Source organism: Lottia gigantea (genome assembly GCF_000327385.1).
Source record: "Lottia gigantea unplaced genomic scaffold LOTGIsca_18, whole genome shotgun sequence".
Classification (NCBI taxonomy): Eukaryota; Metazoa; Mollusca; class Gastropoda; family Lottiidae; genus Lottia; species Lottia gigantea.
In genome coordinates, this window is record NW_008708301.1 from 1875642 (window position 1) to 1890540 (window position 14899).

General features: G+C 31.5%; 1 protein-coding gene across 1 annotated transcript; it reads left to right on the forward strand.

Moving 5' to 3' along the window:
• The first annotated feature begins 10611 nt into the window (after positions 1-10611).
• LOTGIDRAFT_213681 (hypothetical protein) lies at positions 10612-14301 on the forward strand. Its single transcript, XM_009052259.1, has 7 exons — positions 10612-10714; positions 11117-11278; positions 11671-11835; positions 12143-12402; positions 12623-12776; positions 13114-13245; positions 13500-14301. Exons 2-7 carry the CDS (start codon positions 11275-11277, stop codon positions 13673-13675), a joined length of 891 nt encoding a protein of 296 aa, XP_009050507.1. The 5' UTR covers positions 10612-10714; positions 11117-11274; the 3' UTR covers positions 13676-14301.
• The last annotated feature ends 598 nt before the right edge of the window (positions 14302-14899 follow it).

Below are 14899 nucleotides of genomic sequence, written 5' to 3' on the forward strand. Positions count from 1 at the left end.
ATGACGAAACAAAATTGTAATTTAATTTTGATTAGATTGTGGCATGATTTGTCTATCTATACTAACTGCTGAATTGTGTCATCATTTATGAAAACTCTAGAGAGAAAAACTGATATTTCAAGAACCAGAATGATGCATTATACTCACACAAAACCCTTATCAAATAACCAATAGCAATGCATAATGTTATAACTTGAAATCATCCCACTGAAAGTATTATAAAAACCTGGAAAGCTAATATAATACACTGCAATATGACAGTTGTTGCATATTGATTATAACAAGAATTCCAATAGTTCATTATGGTAATTGGATTTTAGCTTAATTAGAGATGAGTCATACTACCATATTGGTCATCCTGGTTAATTAGTCTTAGATTGATACCTCATAAAATATTTAAATGAGACAATTAGGTTTGGATAGTGGTTGTATAGAAAATTCTAATGGTTTGTTTTGGAATTTGTTTCTCTTATGGTCAAAGCATTTTTCTCAAATTGTCAAGTGCACTGTAAAGAAGCACAAGCTTCATGGACATACTATTTCTAAATTTGTGATTTCTTTGTAAGCTATGATTATTCCTATATGTAGGATTATTGGAACTCAGCTTTTTGTGATGGATTATTAGTACACTCTTTGCCTTTCTTGACTAAAGTTAAATTATAAAATTTAAATTAGGAAGCATTTTGTTGCTTAGTTCATTTGAAAGCAGGTTAACAGTTTGTTTTGAGGAATCACTTTAGAAAGAAATTTTAATCAATTGGAAGTTAAACTACAGGACTACTGTTCACTACAGTATTTTGAGATTCTTGGTGCAGAATGTGTGAAATTTTAGATATTCAGGAATTAGACTTCGAGACTTTTTTAACTGTTGACAATAAAGGTAGGTGAATATTGCTTAGTAAATAATAAGCCTTAGTAAGTGTTATATTTTCCTAAAACAAAAAATGCCCTGTTACTGAATGGGCGATTGAATGGCAGCAATGTCCTGCAATGTGAATTTTTCAGGCTACTTATTTTTGGTATTATACAAGATAGGCATTACAATGTTCTTGTTAAGTGTTTCAATGGTCAATCAGACTTGATTGGCAAATAAATCTGTGTATGCTTATCTACAGGGCTTGACATATATCTGTTGTGAAGAGAAAATCAAAACCATTTTAATTATCGTTGACCTTGTGTAGGTTGTTCTTCTAAATATTTAAATTGACAATTGGCAGAGTTCTTTCTGGTTAAATTTCTTATCTGATGAATTGGAGTTAGTCCAAGATTTGATTGATTTGTGAGCTTTGAGTTTCCTGTTTCCTTCTTGTTTTGAATTTGTTAATTCAAATACTAGTTAATTCGTATCTTGCTTCATTACCAGTAATTAAAGTTTCGTGGATAAAGAGTTATTTTTCTAAATGAATAAAAAGCAATGAATAATAAGGTGATGGTGGTTAGGCCTTCTGATAAACAGGATCTTTCTCATAGGTACCACATCTCTGCTTTCAAAATCAGATTTGTTTGAGATGAAATGTCTTACTGAGGCTTTGTCCGACTATATTTTGATGATTTGTCCAATATCTGGATTTGTTCATAAAAATAGAGTATAATAGAATGATATGGGAAGAGTCAGTATAATAGCTCAAGTGTGAGTATGATAGAGTATATGAGTGACATATAGTAATTAAAGGTGTTGTATACAGGTGAGGGGGTAGGTAGGGTCAGAAAGTACAGGGTAGTATTGAGGTGACTATTTAACACTATTGAAAACATCTTGACTTTAAATTCACTTGAATCATTCAACTGTACCATATCATTGACTTCAATCACTTTGCAACTTTACAGTTTAACTTCATATTCACTAATTTTCTACCAATTCATCAGTTAGTCATTGATTTGACCTATTCAATACAAGTTTTATCCATTTAAATGGTCAATAAAGTTTTGTTTGTTTAGAAATGAAATGAAATGAAATGAATGGAGTTTTACGTCCTACTTTTCTGCACCATGTGGGCTAATGAAGACGGGCAATGCCATGCAGGGTGCAATGAGGGAAATTTTACCAGGACAGCGGCATTAGCCTGCCCTTTTTCGATTTCCAACTGTCGAAGGATCTTTAACGTGCACAGCCTGTAGCACACGGGGCCTCGGTTTATTGTCCCATCCGAACGACTAGACACTTTTTCCATGTCAGCCCCTCGTACCTGCATCACTGACAGGGGGAAACGGGGTTGAAAAATCCGAAGGTATTATCTCGACCTATGCCGGGATTGAACCCTGAACCTTCAGGTTAGCGAGCAAGCGTCTAACTCACTGAGCCACCGCGGCTCCTTTTGTTTGTTTAGGATTTTATTTTGAGAAAGTTGCCTCTCAGAACAACATACCATCTTTGATCATTATATTATCTGAAAATATACAAATGTAAAAAATCATTGAAGCGTTTTAGATAAAATGTTACTTTTAATCTATTACCCCATGACACAATATATATAATTGTATTCTATCCCTTATATCGTACAAGCTATTGTTTTGGCCCAAAACTTTTCCAACATCATTCACCTTGTCTCCTGTGCCTTGGACATGACATGAACTTGTGTGGATGATTCAAGTTCTGTTTTAAGTCCACATAAAGTGATTATTGAATTCTTGATAAGAAAAGGTATTGACATTCAATTCAGTAAAGGGGAGTAAACTGTGCTAAGTGGCCTCAGGTGTTCCAGAAGAATGGTTGTATAAACATCAGGGATCCTAATACTTTTGCTATTGCATTGTAACTGTGGATTATAACTACTAAGGTATTTTAAACCCTTCAATTACTTAACTGTAATCCTAAATGTTATACAAATATTTTAAAACGTCGGGCCCTATATCACAAAAAATCTTTAATCCCAACAGCTTTACAAATATTTTGATTTTAACCACTGGGCCTTATCACAAAAAAGTTTTCTACAGTTTAATAATTTGCCATTGGGATAATGGGAGATCAACTCCACTTCACATTTTAGATGTTTAGATGTTTTTAAAGCTGAATATAGGTACATATCACATATGGATATCTTTGTTTTGTGCAGTGAAGAAAATATAGTATATGTATACGCTCACTTCAGCATGTAGCTAGTAGTAAAGCAACATTTTTAAAATTACCCCCTCCTCATGAATTTAGTAGTCAATTTTATCTAAATAGCTTTGTATGAGGCAGTTACTTTAAACCCATCAAACAAAGCTCACTCATTATGTGGAGGTGTTCATATTTACAAAACAAAACATAGAAATGGCAAGTGTATTGATTGGCCAGTTTGAAAATTAAGTATCATCATGAATATTTCCGAGTTCCAAATATGAGATTTGGTCGCTATGCTAAAGGTAAACCCTTTAAAAATATGCAAGAGTTTTGGATGTCTTCAAGAGTTAAAATGTAATAAATGAAATGCAGTTGTTTTAACCTACAAATTGGGAGGCGCAATATTTCTATATGATTATTCTGGATTTAAAAGGAGGAACTATTTCCTCTTTTAATCTTCAGAAGAACAGAAAGGGGAGGAGTTCTTTAGTTATGTTTATGAATGACAGACCTGTGAATGAAGCATCCTGTGAAAAGAAAATCTGGACCTCATTTATTCCCATGTAAACATTATTAATTAAAATATGGAGGTCAAAGGTTAGTGTAAGTGAATGAAGTCTGAGAACTTCTGTACAGCCTGTATGATGTAGTACACATCCTGATAAAGGTATTTTTCTTGCTGTCTGTTAGTTGATTGGGTGCTAAAGGTTTGAACCCTCAGCAAAGTTGAGATAAATTTATGATGTGTTAGCTTTGTGAGAGTAGACTCATTGTTAGTGCACAATTCCTTCCATAGAATAATAGATATTACGAAAAAGTAGCCAGCCATCTTCTGTTTTAAAAAAAAAAAGACAAAGTTACGTATGTTGCAATGCCTCACCTTTTTTTTTTTATAAACTCTATATTTCCTTTTCATTTTTGTCCCATGTTTAAAAAAGGGACATAAAAATAAAACGACGAGTCAACTGATAATAAACATAAAAAAGGATATAATGTGGCTTTTAAGGTGAAGAATTCTAACTAGTCATATGATAATGATTGATTGAGATTAGGTAGAGAGCTAAAGAAGGGGTTAAACAGTAAATATCAGCCTTTCTCCTCAACTTCACCTGAAACATTGCCAACATTACAATCACTATTACACACTCACTTCCTGTGTTTGTACACCTCCATTCATAAACTACTGTTAGTTCAAGCAAAGGCACCTGGCAACCATCTTTAATTCTTCCTACTTTGCAAATATTTTGTTTGTCAGAAATACACACTGCATCCAATTTAAATGATAATGAAATTTCAATATTATTATTTTTATATTTGATGATTATGAGTTTGTTGTAAGTATCCTATCAGATCCTATTTGAATATAATGGATTCTAACTGTATTGCATTATTTAATGCCTATTAAATTGTACATCAGAGAAATGTCAATTAAGAATGTATCATGCAACAAGTTTTTTTTGTTAAAATTATATTTTCGGTTGTTGGCTGATTTGGCAACAACCTTGTGGTTTGTTTGAACAGAAATCTCATTCAATAATCACGAAACAGGAAATGATGTCATAGAGAGAAGGTCTGTTTTTGACTTCAAAAGAAAAGAGTAAAAGCAGACCAGACATCATATGAAGTTCAATGGGGTCAAATTATTTGTGGCTTATATCTTGTGTTTGTTACTTTTTATTGGTGTGAAATTTTCTGAAGATTGTAGGTTGAAAGGCATCTATCAAAATGCATTTTGAACCAAATTTAGATATAGCTGTGTATTATCTGAATACAGGCCTTAAATTTCAATTATTTCCTTTAACATTTATTTCTGATCTCCAAACAAATCAATTTAAAGACATTCCAAAGCATTATGAATTATTAGGAATGGTTTTTTTGCAAATTTTTTGATGAGAATTTTGCGTCAGTTTCATAGAAAACATTTTGTTGTTATCAAGTAACGGAATTACTGGTAAAAACAGGAAGGTAGAAAATTAGGATTGGTTTTCAGAACATCCTGTTGTCTACCTGATCATTATATAAACATCTCACGCAATAACAAAATTCCTGTCATGCATATTATTGCATCTCAGATGTAATTTACGTATGTATACCAATTTAAGATATGTTATGAACTAATAGAACATAACAATATTTCGTTCAATACAGACTTAGGTTATAATTACAGTAATCAATGGCATAATAGTAAACCTATTTTCTGTTGTTTTAACTCTCAACTACAGGGACTAAATTAAACTTCTTCAAGAAGAGTTCTTCTTCACATGAGAATTCAAAAGGATGGTTTCCTTATGTACTACAATTTCTCAGACCTGTATATTTAACTGTTATGTAGGCACATGATCTGGACCCAGATGCCATGTGGTTTAACAACATGGTGTAAAAGTGATTGATGCCTTGTTCTCCTGCCACTGAATTTGATATTTGATGCAGTATCAGCCTACATTAAAATTTAGTGGTTGTTAGGTGCAAATCATTTGAATCAATATTTCACCATCTTGTTAACAGCTGGGTTGTAGATAGTAATCTAATTTCAATACTGATGCTGGGTGGCCATTTTTAATTCCATTTTAATTTGACACTGAAGATATTTTAAAATGGATGATTAAAGTTTTGTGTGGGAAGTAGATTGTGGTTTGTAATATATGAAAGCAATTTTTCTAGAAATTGTTTTTACCAAATTGATGCATTTTGGTAAACCACAAAAATTTATCTTTGGGTAGAGTTAATTTATGGCACATATGGTAAGAACCACATCATTTGCATTAATATTGAAGGTCGTATCTACTCCAGCGCAATATCAACAAAATTGTATGTACCAGTATGTTATATATCAAAAATCCCTATTTCTGACTTTTTGTCCGTTTTATTCATTTTATAAGGATTTCTGTTGTCTCATTTGATAGTGCTGTTAACACTGATTTTGATTAAAGAATCAGATTTTATTTATAATTTATAAAGTATTTGAGATTGGGCTGGTAATTTATATGAATATTGTAGATGCATTCTAGCATTTCAAAAAGCCACAAAAATTTGCATTGTATTGTAGTTAATTGGGTTTTATATATCATAGTAATTAATATATACATTGTTAACATGTTATTATTAAAAAGAAAATAATGAGCTGAGCAGTACATTTTGTTTTTGTTGAGTGGCTTTTTGATTTTTAATATCGATAATATTTATGAATGAGGTACAAGAGTACAAGAATGAATGAATGGTATGTTCAGTAGAAAACAGTACTAGACTCTGTGTGTACTTGAAATAGCTTCCTGCACAGCATGCCTCCTGTTTTACTGGCAGACTGATTCTCCTTGTTGCTTTCTTCCTGTTTGTAGTCTTTATACAATTTGATGTCTTCAGCTGATTTCTCTAGTTGGCCCAGACTTGATACTGGTATTGAACAGGACTTGTTTAAGTTTCTCTAGAAAAAACTCAACCAATTTGTCATTAACCTGAACTATTGGAAAGTGAGTGTTTGAATTTCAACCTGTATTGAGCTGGAAAAATTACTTATTACCATTTATTCATTTGATCTGTGATATTGTGATTCTTAATTCCATGAAGAGCGAAAACCCGTTATTTAAATACAAATTTTGATTTCAACAGAGAGGAATGATAGTTTTGGACATTATCTGAAAATGTTGAATGTTTTGTTTTGGAATTTTCTAAAAGTAGTGAGAAATGCCTGATGGAATGAGATAGAAATTCCATCGTGGGGTGATGGGAGTGTAAAAACTGGACAAGGAATTTTGTTATTAACAAAATAATTTAAGACATGAAGAAAAAAGTGAAAAGATTGAAAATTTTTTCGAAACACGTGGATGAGATAAGTAAAGGTAAGGAAATGGTATTAAATTTTGATCTTGATCTCATTTAAATGAACTTCCAAAGTAGAATGTGATCCATAATTCCCAATATTGAGTGTTATAGAATATATAGGAGCACTGGTTTGTTTGATCAGGAATATTTCAAAACAATATAACATGTGATGGATGTTTAAACTTTATAATGAAATATCATATTGGTAGGTATAAAATTATGAGAAGAGAAGCGTTCATGTTTTAGTAATTATTAATATTTTTTTATTTATTTATCTTAAAATTGTATGATGAACTTGGCATGTAAAATATAACTAACTGAAATAGAGCAGAAAAAATGAAGACATACTTAACTCTAGATTATATCTGTATCTTGTATTGGAAATCATTGAACGGTTTAATTTCTTCTGAATCAACTGTACCCAATACCTCTTGCTTTTATTATCCCATATTTATACCTGGTTAATTACCCTGTTCATTATGGATCCCAATTAACGACATCTTCTTAAAGTTCAAACATCCTTTGATGAAAGTTGGTGAATAACGAACATTGAGAAGCTATCTATAGGATTTAGGATGGCGGTTGATTTTATGTTTAAGGTATATTTTATGAATTTTTTCATTTGTTTCAAGAATATTTTCTAGTTTGATTGATCTTAAAATACTGTTGTTTTTATAGGTATCCTTGAATAATTGTTGAATGATATTATTTTCAATTAACCTTTCTGAAAAGTACATTGCTAACAACATATTTCTGTATATTTCTTGTAAAACTGAATATTACATTTGATAACTTGATATTTCTGTGACTGAGTGGTATGAAAGCACTTTAATAATCATGCAAGTTTAGCTTATCATCAATTCTCTTGACAGTATCTCAGAATCGTGTCAAACATAGTGTTTCCTGCTCCTGATTCAACCTTCTACCACTTGCAGTTCAGTTGACCCTGTGTATCTAATCAGTACCTAATTGAAGGCTACAGGTCAAGGAGAAATTGTCAGAAGGAAGTTAGAAAGTGGTTTATTTTTATAAATATTTCCTCATCTGTATCTGATTTAAACCTTACTGTTAGTCCATTCATAAATATCTGATACTTCCTACTGTATCATTCATTCATGTGATTGGATTAAAAATAAATGAATTAATGAATGATTCTGTGAATTATAGTATTGAAGAAAGGTATAATGTTAATTTCATCTATTTGAAGTATGTCTTAATCCTAAAGTAATCTTATTTAAAATTTGTCCTCTCGCAAAACAGAATTTTTCAACTTGTGTAATTCTTAAATTTTCATTTAGAATGACCAAAAATCATGCAGTTCTATTTTGTGTAGTCTACCTGAAAGCTTGTCATGTAATATTTATTGAGTTTTATAATACAGGATGCATTTGGTACATAAACCACAATATTTCAATGATGTATTGATAATGAATATTGTTAATCTTGGTATTTTGATAAGAGGAAGTTATCAATTAATAAAGATCATCAAAATGATGAAATCAGTCATATTTAAGTGGCCAGTCCAATCCCAAGGATATTGTTCTTTGTTGTGACCTATCCTTTAGTTTAATTTTCCTGAGAGAATAAACCTTTAGATAAATTAAAATTTCTCTTTGTTCAGGGATTGCCTTTTCATTATTGATGAATCTGTGTTCTTTTTCTCAAAACTTTATGTCATTTCAAATCGAGCTTTAGATGTGTAGTGAGATGGAATATTTTCTTTACAGGGTAAACTAAAACTCAGTGAGGAACAATATTTTGTGGTATTTGATAATTCTTTGTATAATTTGTGCTTGTCTCCACAATGAAATATTTTCATGTCAAATCATTACAAACTGTTAATTGTGTAGTAACAGAAATGAGTTGATTAGTTCAAGTGAATCAGGATGTATTGTTATTGGTTGGATTTGTTTAAAAGAGTTTCTTATAGGCAAAATAGAAGTAGGGTATATCTTATGTCAAATCTGTGATGAACTGTTTTATAAAAAATCCCAAGTACTAATGATCCAAACTGCAAAACGAAAGTATTTCATAATGAAAAGTGGTATCAGGTGCCTAGATAAGTATGCATGCCCTGCTTGTGTGATAAAATGAATAAAGAAGAAAACATAAAATAAAAATTGGTATGAAATCTGTTTAGGTTTATAATTTTTCAGGTATACTTTGAAAACGGTGTTAAGCCTTACACATACTTTGAAATGAAGGTGGGACTGTCCTCTGGGGTATCTCAAGTATTTGAACATTTCAGATAAAACATTCTGTAACTCAAAATCAGAGTTAAAGTAAACTTAACATTCTTTTTTTTTTTTGTCATATGTTGTGTACCGGTACCAATAAATTTAAGTAGGCTTATAGCAGTTTGTTGTTAACAATTATTAAGAATGTGTATGAAAAAAAAAACCGTTACATGTACTTGAGTCCAAATCTCCATAATCTACTCCAAATCTGTATTCATGCAATTTATCTTTATTTCATAATACATTCTGTTCTAGACTGACAGTACACTGAACACGCATAAATGATTCTTTTACAACAAACAATATTTGAGGAAAATATCAAAATGATACTTTTATCTTAAATTTATTTAAAATGTACTCAAAAACACCAAATAAATGGATATTATACATGAATTCTGTACTAGGATTTTATATAAAACTTCAGGATCTTGAAATTTGATCAGTCTAGAGGATTTTTGAAATAAAGGGTGAAGTCATACAGAAAATCATTCTTTTATTATATATAATCAGAATATTGAAAAAAGTTTCATTTTACAGATTTCTGTTGCTTCAGATTCTAAAAGCAAAACGAGAAATATGACTTTTATCCATTCTGTGTGACCATTATGTTGTTATCCTACTCAATTTTATAGGAATAAAGAATAATTTCAATTTTTTTGTATCTTTTCAGAATGGCTAAACATGGCCCAGACAAGTCGAGGCTCAAATACATTGAAAGAAAAACTACAGGAGGAATTTCTTTCGTGTAAGATCTGCTTTGAATCGTTCCGAAAACCCAAGGCGCTGCCATGCCTCCATACATTTTGTGAACATTGTTTAAAAGGCTATGTCCGACGGAATCCTGGCAATCAAGCAGGGTCCTTTCCGTGTCCAATGTGTCGGAAAGACACAGTGTTACCTCCTATTGGTGTGGAAGGTTTTATTGACAATTTCTTAGTATTAAGTTTATCGGACACGTTAGACGAAGATACGATATATTCAGATAGAGGTACATCTTCACCACCTAAACATCTGTGTCCTCCTTCACCTAGAGAACAAAATCTACGCACTAATGGGTAAGTAGTTTATATGTACTTACATGCTGTATTATTGTACTGTGAATAAAGTGTGAAGCCTTGAATCTAAGGATAAAAAGAAATAACAAATCTAGGATTTTTAGTGTAAAACCATTGATATAAATATTCTCAAAAGCAAGTGAATCAGAAACATTATATTCAACAATGAAACTAGCTTCAGTCCTTTGAATAACAGTCTGATATTTTAGAGATTATTTCTTTTATTCTTTTTCCAATAATTATTATGCATATTCAGCAAAATATTAAGATCATTCCTGACTTTTGTGGGTAATTACATACAATATTTCAGCATTTTTCATGATCATATTTAATTGATCAGAAATTCAATTCTACAGTATGAATATCTGCTGATGGTCCTTGGGAGGTAAAGATTTGCTATGTAGCTAGCTTACTCCAACAGTTTTACTTTTATTTATTCATTTAAATTATTTTCAGTTGGTATTTTGGTAAGGTAACTCGGAATGCTAGTGAAGAATGGTTACTATCACCAGATTATCCTAAAGGAACATTTTTAATCAGACAGGGTGAACAATCTCCAGGTAAGATATCTTTATTTTATTATCAAATATTGAAAGTTTGAGTTGTATTCATAACCTTGTTCAGGATGACTCTGGATTCTTTGCTTTCAAATGTTCTAGAACATTTAGGAACAAAACATGACCATCAAAAGGTCGCCTCAAGTAATCAATAGATTGTTCAGTTACATTTGGTGCCATGTATAACTCCCAATTGTTTGTCTTATTTGATCAGGACTATAGTTTTGAGGATGTGCCAAGATTATGTACCTTAGATTTGATGGTGACCACATCTTATAATAAAACATACTGCCAACCTTGCTAACTTTAATTCTGTTTTGAAATAAAACTGAAGTACAGTATATCTTTTACCTTGCATGACAAACTATTTCAATCCCTTTATTATTTTGTATATGTATATTATAGATACCTACACACTATCAGTGAAAGATTGTGATGAATTACGAGGGTTTCTAGTAAAACATTATAAAATAGTGGCTAAGGGTGTTCAATCCAATCAGTATGTGTACTTTATCACCCAGAAAAGGGTGTTTTCATCATTAGTAGATCTAGTTGACCATTATATGGGTAAGTGTGATACATTATTATTTATCTCATGCTGCCAGGGCATCTGGGGACCACCAGTACTGTCTTATATTTGAATTTGAGGCGTTTAAGCAATGTTTACTTCCCCATTAATACAATTCACTCACTTCTACAACATTTAGTCTGTTACTCATTTTATGTATGGAGCTATATAGATATTCTTAAGACATGCTTGGCTTCCAAATCTATGGTCAGCTCTCACAGTTGGGACAGTACCACCTAGTTTGAGCGTCACCGTACGATATATGATCAAAGTAACCTATAGAGTCTGGACAATCTTTGCATAATCACATGTTATTGATCTTAATTAATTTGATCACAAGTCAGTTCCTATGCCACTATACATACTAATTGTTGATATTTTCCATTCATAGAAATCCCAGATGGTTTATGTACCAAGTTAACAGCTATCTGTATTAAACCCCGGTCATTATTATGGGCATTAGATCGTGGTAAAGATGATGAATATGCCACTGAAAGAGACAGTATAACTATCATTAATAAAGTTGGTAGTGGACAGTTTGCTGATGTTTATTTAGGTGAGGTGAAATTTTAACTGGCAACCTTTTTTGTGCATCTAGTTAAAATGAACCAAGATGACAAGGAAATAGATTTGAAATTGATTTGTGTATGGTGAATAGGCCAAATAGACTTTGTGGACTCTTCGAGACACTATATTAACCTTAGCCACAGATTAGCATCAGATGTATCAGAAGTATGGGTATTTCAAAGGTGGCTCAATAGGTGTCATAGATTTTCAAAATCATTGAGAAGTTTTTACATAGCACTTCTTGTTATTATGATTATGATCTGATCTATAAAATGTGTTCTTACTTTTGTTTTCAGGTAAAATTGGCCAATCAGTTAGTGTAGCTGTAAAAATTCAAAATCGTGACAATGTGACAACTTCAGCTTTCCTAGATGAGGCTCAAATATTAAAAACATTACAACACCCTAATATTATACCCTTAAAAGGAATCTGTAGTGAAAGGGAACCTGTGTATATATTAACGGAATATATGTGTAATGGAAGACTGTCCTTATTTTTACGTGAAGGAAGTGGTCGTGATTTGACTCAACATCAATTAATACGCATTGGAGCTCAGGTAGGACTTCTTTACTTTCTTATACAATCAATCAAATAATTGGTATAGATGTAATTGATAGTATAATATCTGCTCGTTACACTTATTTCATATATAAAATGAACCATGGCAGCTCGTGATGTGAGTTGAGTACTAGGATACATAAAGTAAGTTGAGCTTGCTGCATTCTATCATATAATACTGTAGCTCCTAAAACATTCTTATTCATCTCTCTTTACAGATAGCAGATGCCATGGCTTACATGGAAAAAGAAAAATTTGTACATAGAAATTTAGGTGCTAGGAATATTTTAGTTGGTGATCAAAATCGTGTGAAAATATCTGGGTTTGGAATGACAAAAGCTACCAATGATCCTGATTTTAATTACAGAAAAGGTATGCCTGAATATATTTTACTGATTTTACCTGCACCTTTTACTTTTAGATTATTTTTGGAGTACTAACTGTCCAATGTATCCACTGGTGACTTGATTGGGTGGTGGAATTTGAACAATGTACATATATTAATTTCCATCAGCGTGACCTATACTTGCATTCAGGAGAATAGGATTATGTTTCAGATCTGTGTTCAAAGAATATTATCTAACTCAATAGCAGTTTTTGGAATGAGAATCTTATTCCAGTTTGTATGAAAGCCGAAAGTGAGCTGAACAGCTTGTCAATTGTCCATATTTGAGCTATATCATAGCAATAACAAGATGAATATTTACAGGATTGAAAATGGCTATTAAATGGATGGCACCAGAAGTGTTATTGTATAATAAATACAGTTCTAAGGCTGATGTCTGGTCATTTGGTATTGTGTTGATAGAAATATTTACCAAAGGCAAGGAACCATATGATGGTATGTTACATTGTTTATCAGAGTTTTGGGTTTGATGTTATTGTTTCTATCCTGAAAACATCTGTTATAATGCTTCTTTATTTTTTATACATGTGATAACATTGTGCATCTTAATAATGAATCAAAATTCTGAAACTAGAAAATATAGTGTATTGAAATTATTAAGAGCAAGCATTAGTACCCTTGTATCATTAATGGTTTTACAATACGCTACAAATGAAATGATAATTATAATTTTGTTGTTTTTTTTCTAGGAATACCAAGCAAAGAATCATTTGAGAAAGTTCAAAGAGGTTATCGAATACCGCGACCAGACAACTGTCCAACAGAAGTGTATGATGTCATCTGTAACTGCTGGCAGACAAATTCACATTCACGGCCAACGTTTGACTATTTAAATACATTTCTACATGATTACAATGACAGCTGAATTTCATTAGATAAGAATATGAAATGATGTGAATTAATTCCTTGATTCTGATTGGATTATAAATAGTGGTTGTCAAGGATACCTCCTATGCTCACTGTGCTCATCCACATCCTGTGCTCACGCTCATAAACAGGAAATAGAAATATGTAAATTATTATAAAGTTTGTGAATAATATATTCTGTGAATGAAGTGCTATTGACCAATGGAAAACCAATATTTGGAGCAATGAGGATAACAAAATTGGTTTTTGTGTTGACCTTAAAACTGTCGTAACTCAGGTCATGCTTTTGGTTTTGAAAAAATAGACACAACCTAAAAAATAAAGTTAAAATATCTATGAAGTGGAACATGACAATTTTAGGTGCTGTGTACATGCAGCTCAAAATGTTTTTGTATTTGTTAGTGTTGGGGATTAGTTTTGGTTTTTTGTTAGTGTATTATTAAATGATATGCTGGGACATATTTATACAAAAAAAACTTACAAAGACAATTTACACTACTTTAACTACACACTAAATAATGGCATAAAAAGATAAATCTTAGTTGGGTAGGTGATGCCAGTGTTAAAGGAATTTTTTTTTATGGTTGTTACAATTCAACAAAATCTTGCATATGCTGCTGGCAGATTATGTCTAAATCAAAATCTTCAAGATCAGTGTTTGGGTTAAATAACAATATTAAGCTTGTGAAGAATCCCTACCCAACTGAAATTATCTAAATATAATATATATTTTATTATGATGAATGGATGGAAATTGAACGTTATTGGCTGTGTCTGTATAGTCTTATTCTGGTTAGGAAGTCTTTTTCTGAATTTCTACTGTTCATCATGGTATATTGCTCTGTAGAAAATTGAAATTAGATTCATATTTAGGATCAGGTGTTGATTTGCAATCTCTGTCCAAGACTATGGAACTATACAGACCAGACAATAACTATAATTTGTATCATAGTGACTTTATATTCAGGGAAAATCTATTATATCATACTAACTTTACAGTCACTTATTATATACAATCTGATTCAAATACAGCTTTACATATTTTAAAACACATCAGAATAAATTATTACCCATGTGAATCGAATATTCAATAGTTTCAAATCTGATGTTGGTTTTTGGCATTATTTGAATGAAGACATTTAACTGTGTAGTAGAATCTGTATTTGAATCAGATTGTTTAATGTACTTACTATATTACCATCATTATTATAGTTCACCTTCA

What these genes read in the sequence shown, in the direction of transcription:
- LOTGIDRAFT_213681 (XM_009052259.1), top strand. An exon ending in TGATTTTAATTACAGAAAAG is followed by an intron (nt 12,777 to 13,113) that starts GTATGCCTGAAT and finishes GAATATTTACAG; the next exon opens with GATTGAAAATGGCTATTAAA. An exon ending in AGGCAAGGAACCATATGATG is followed by an intron (nt 13,246 to 13,499) that starts GTATGTTACATT and finishes TTTTTTTTCTAG; the next exon opens with GAATACCAAGCAAAGAATCA.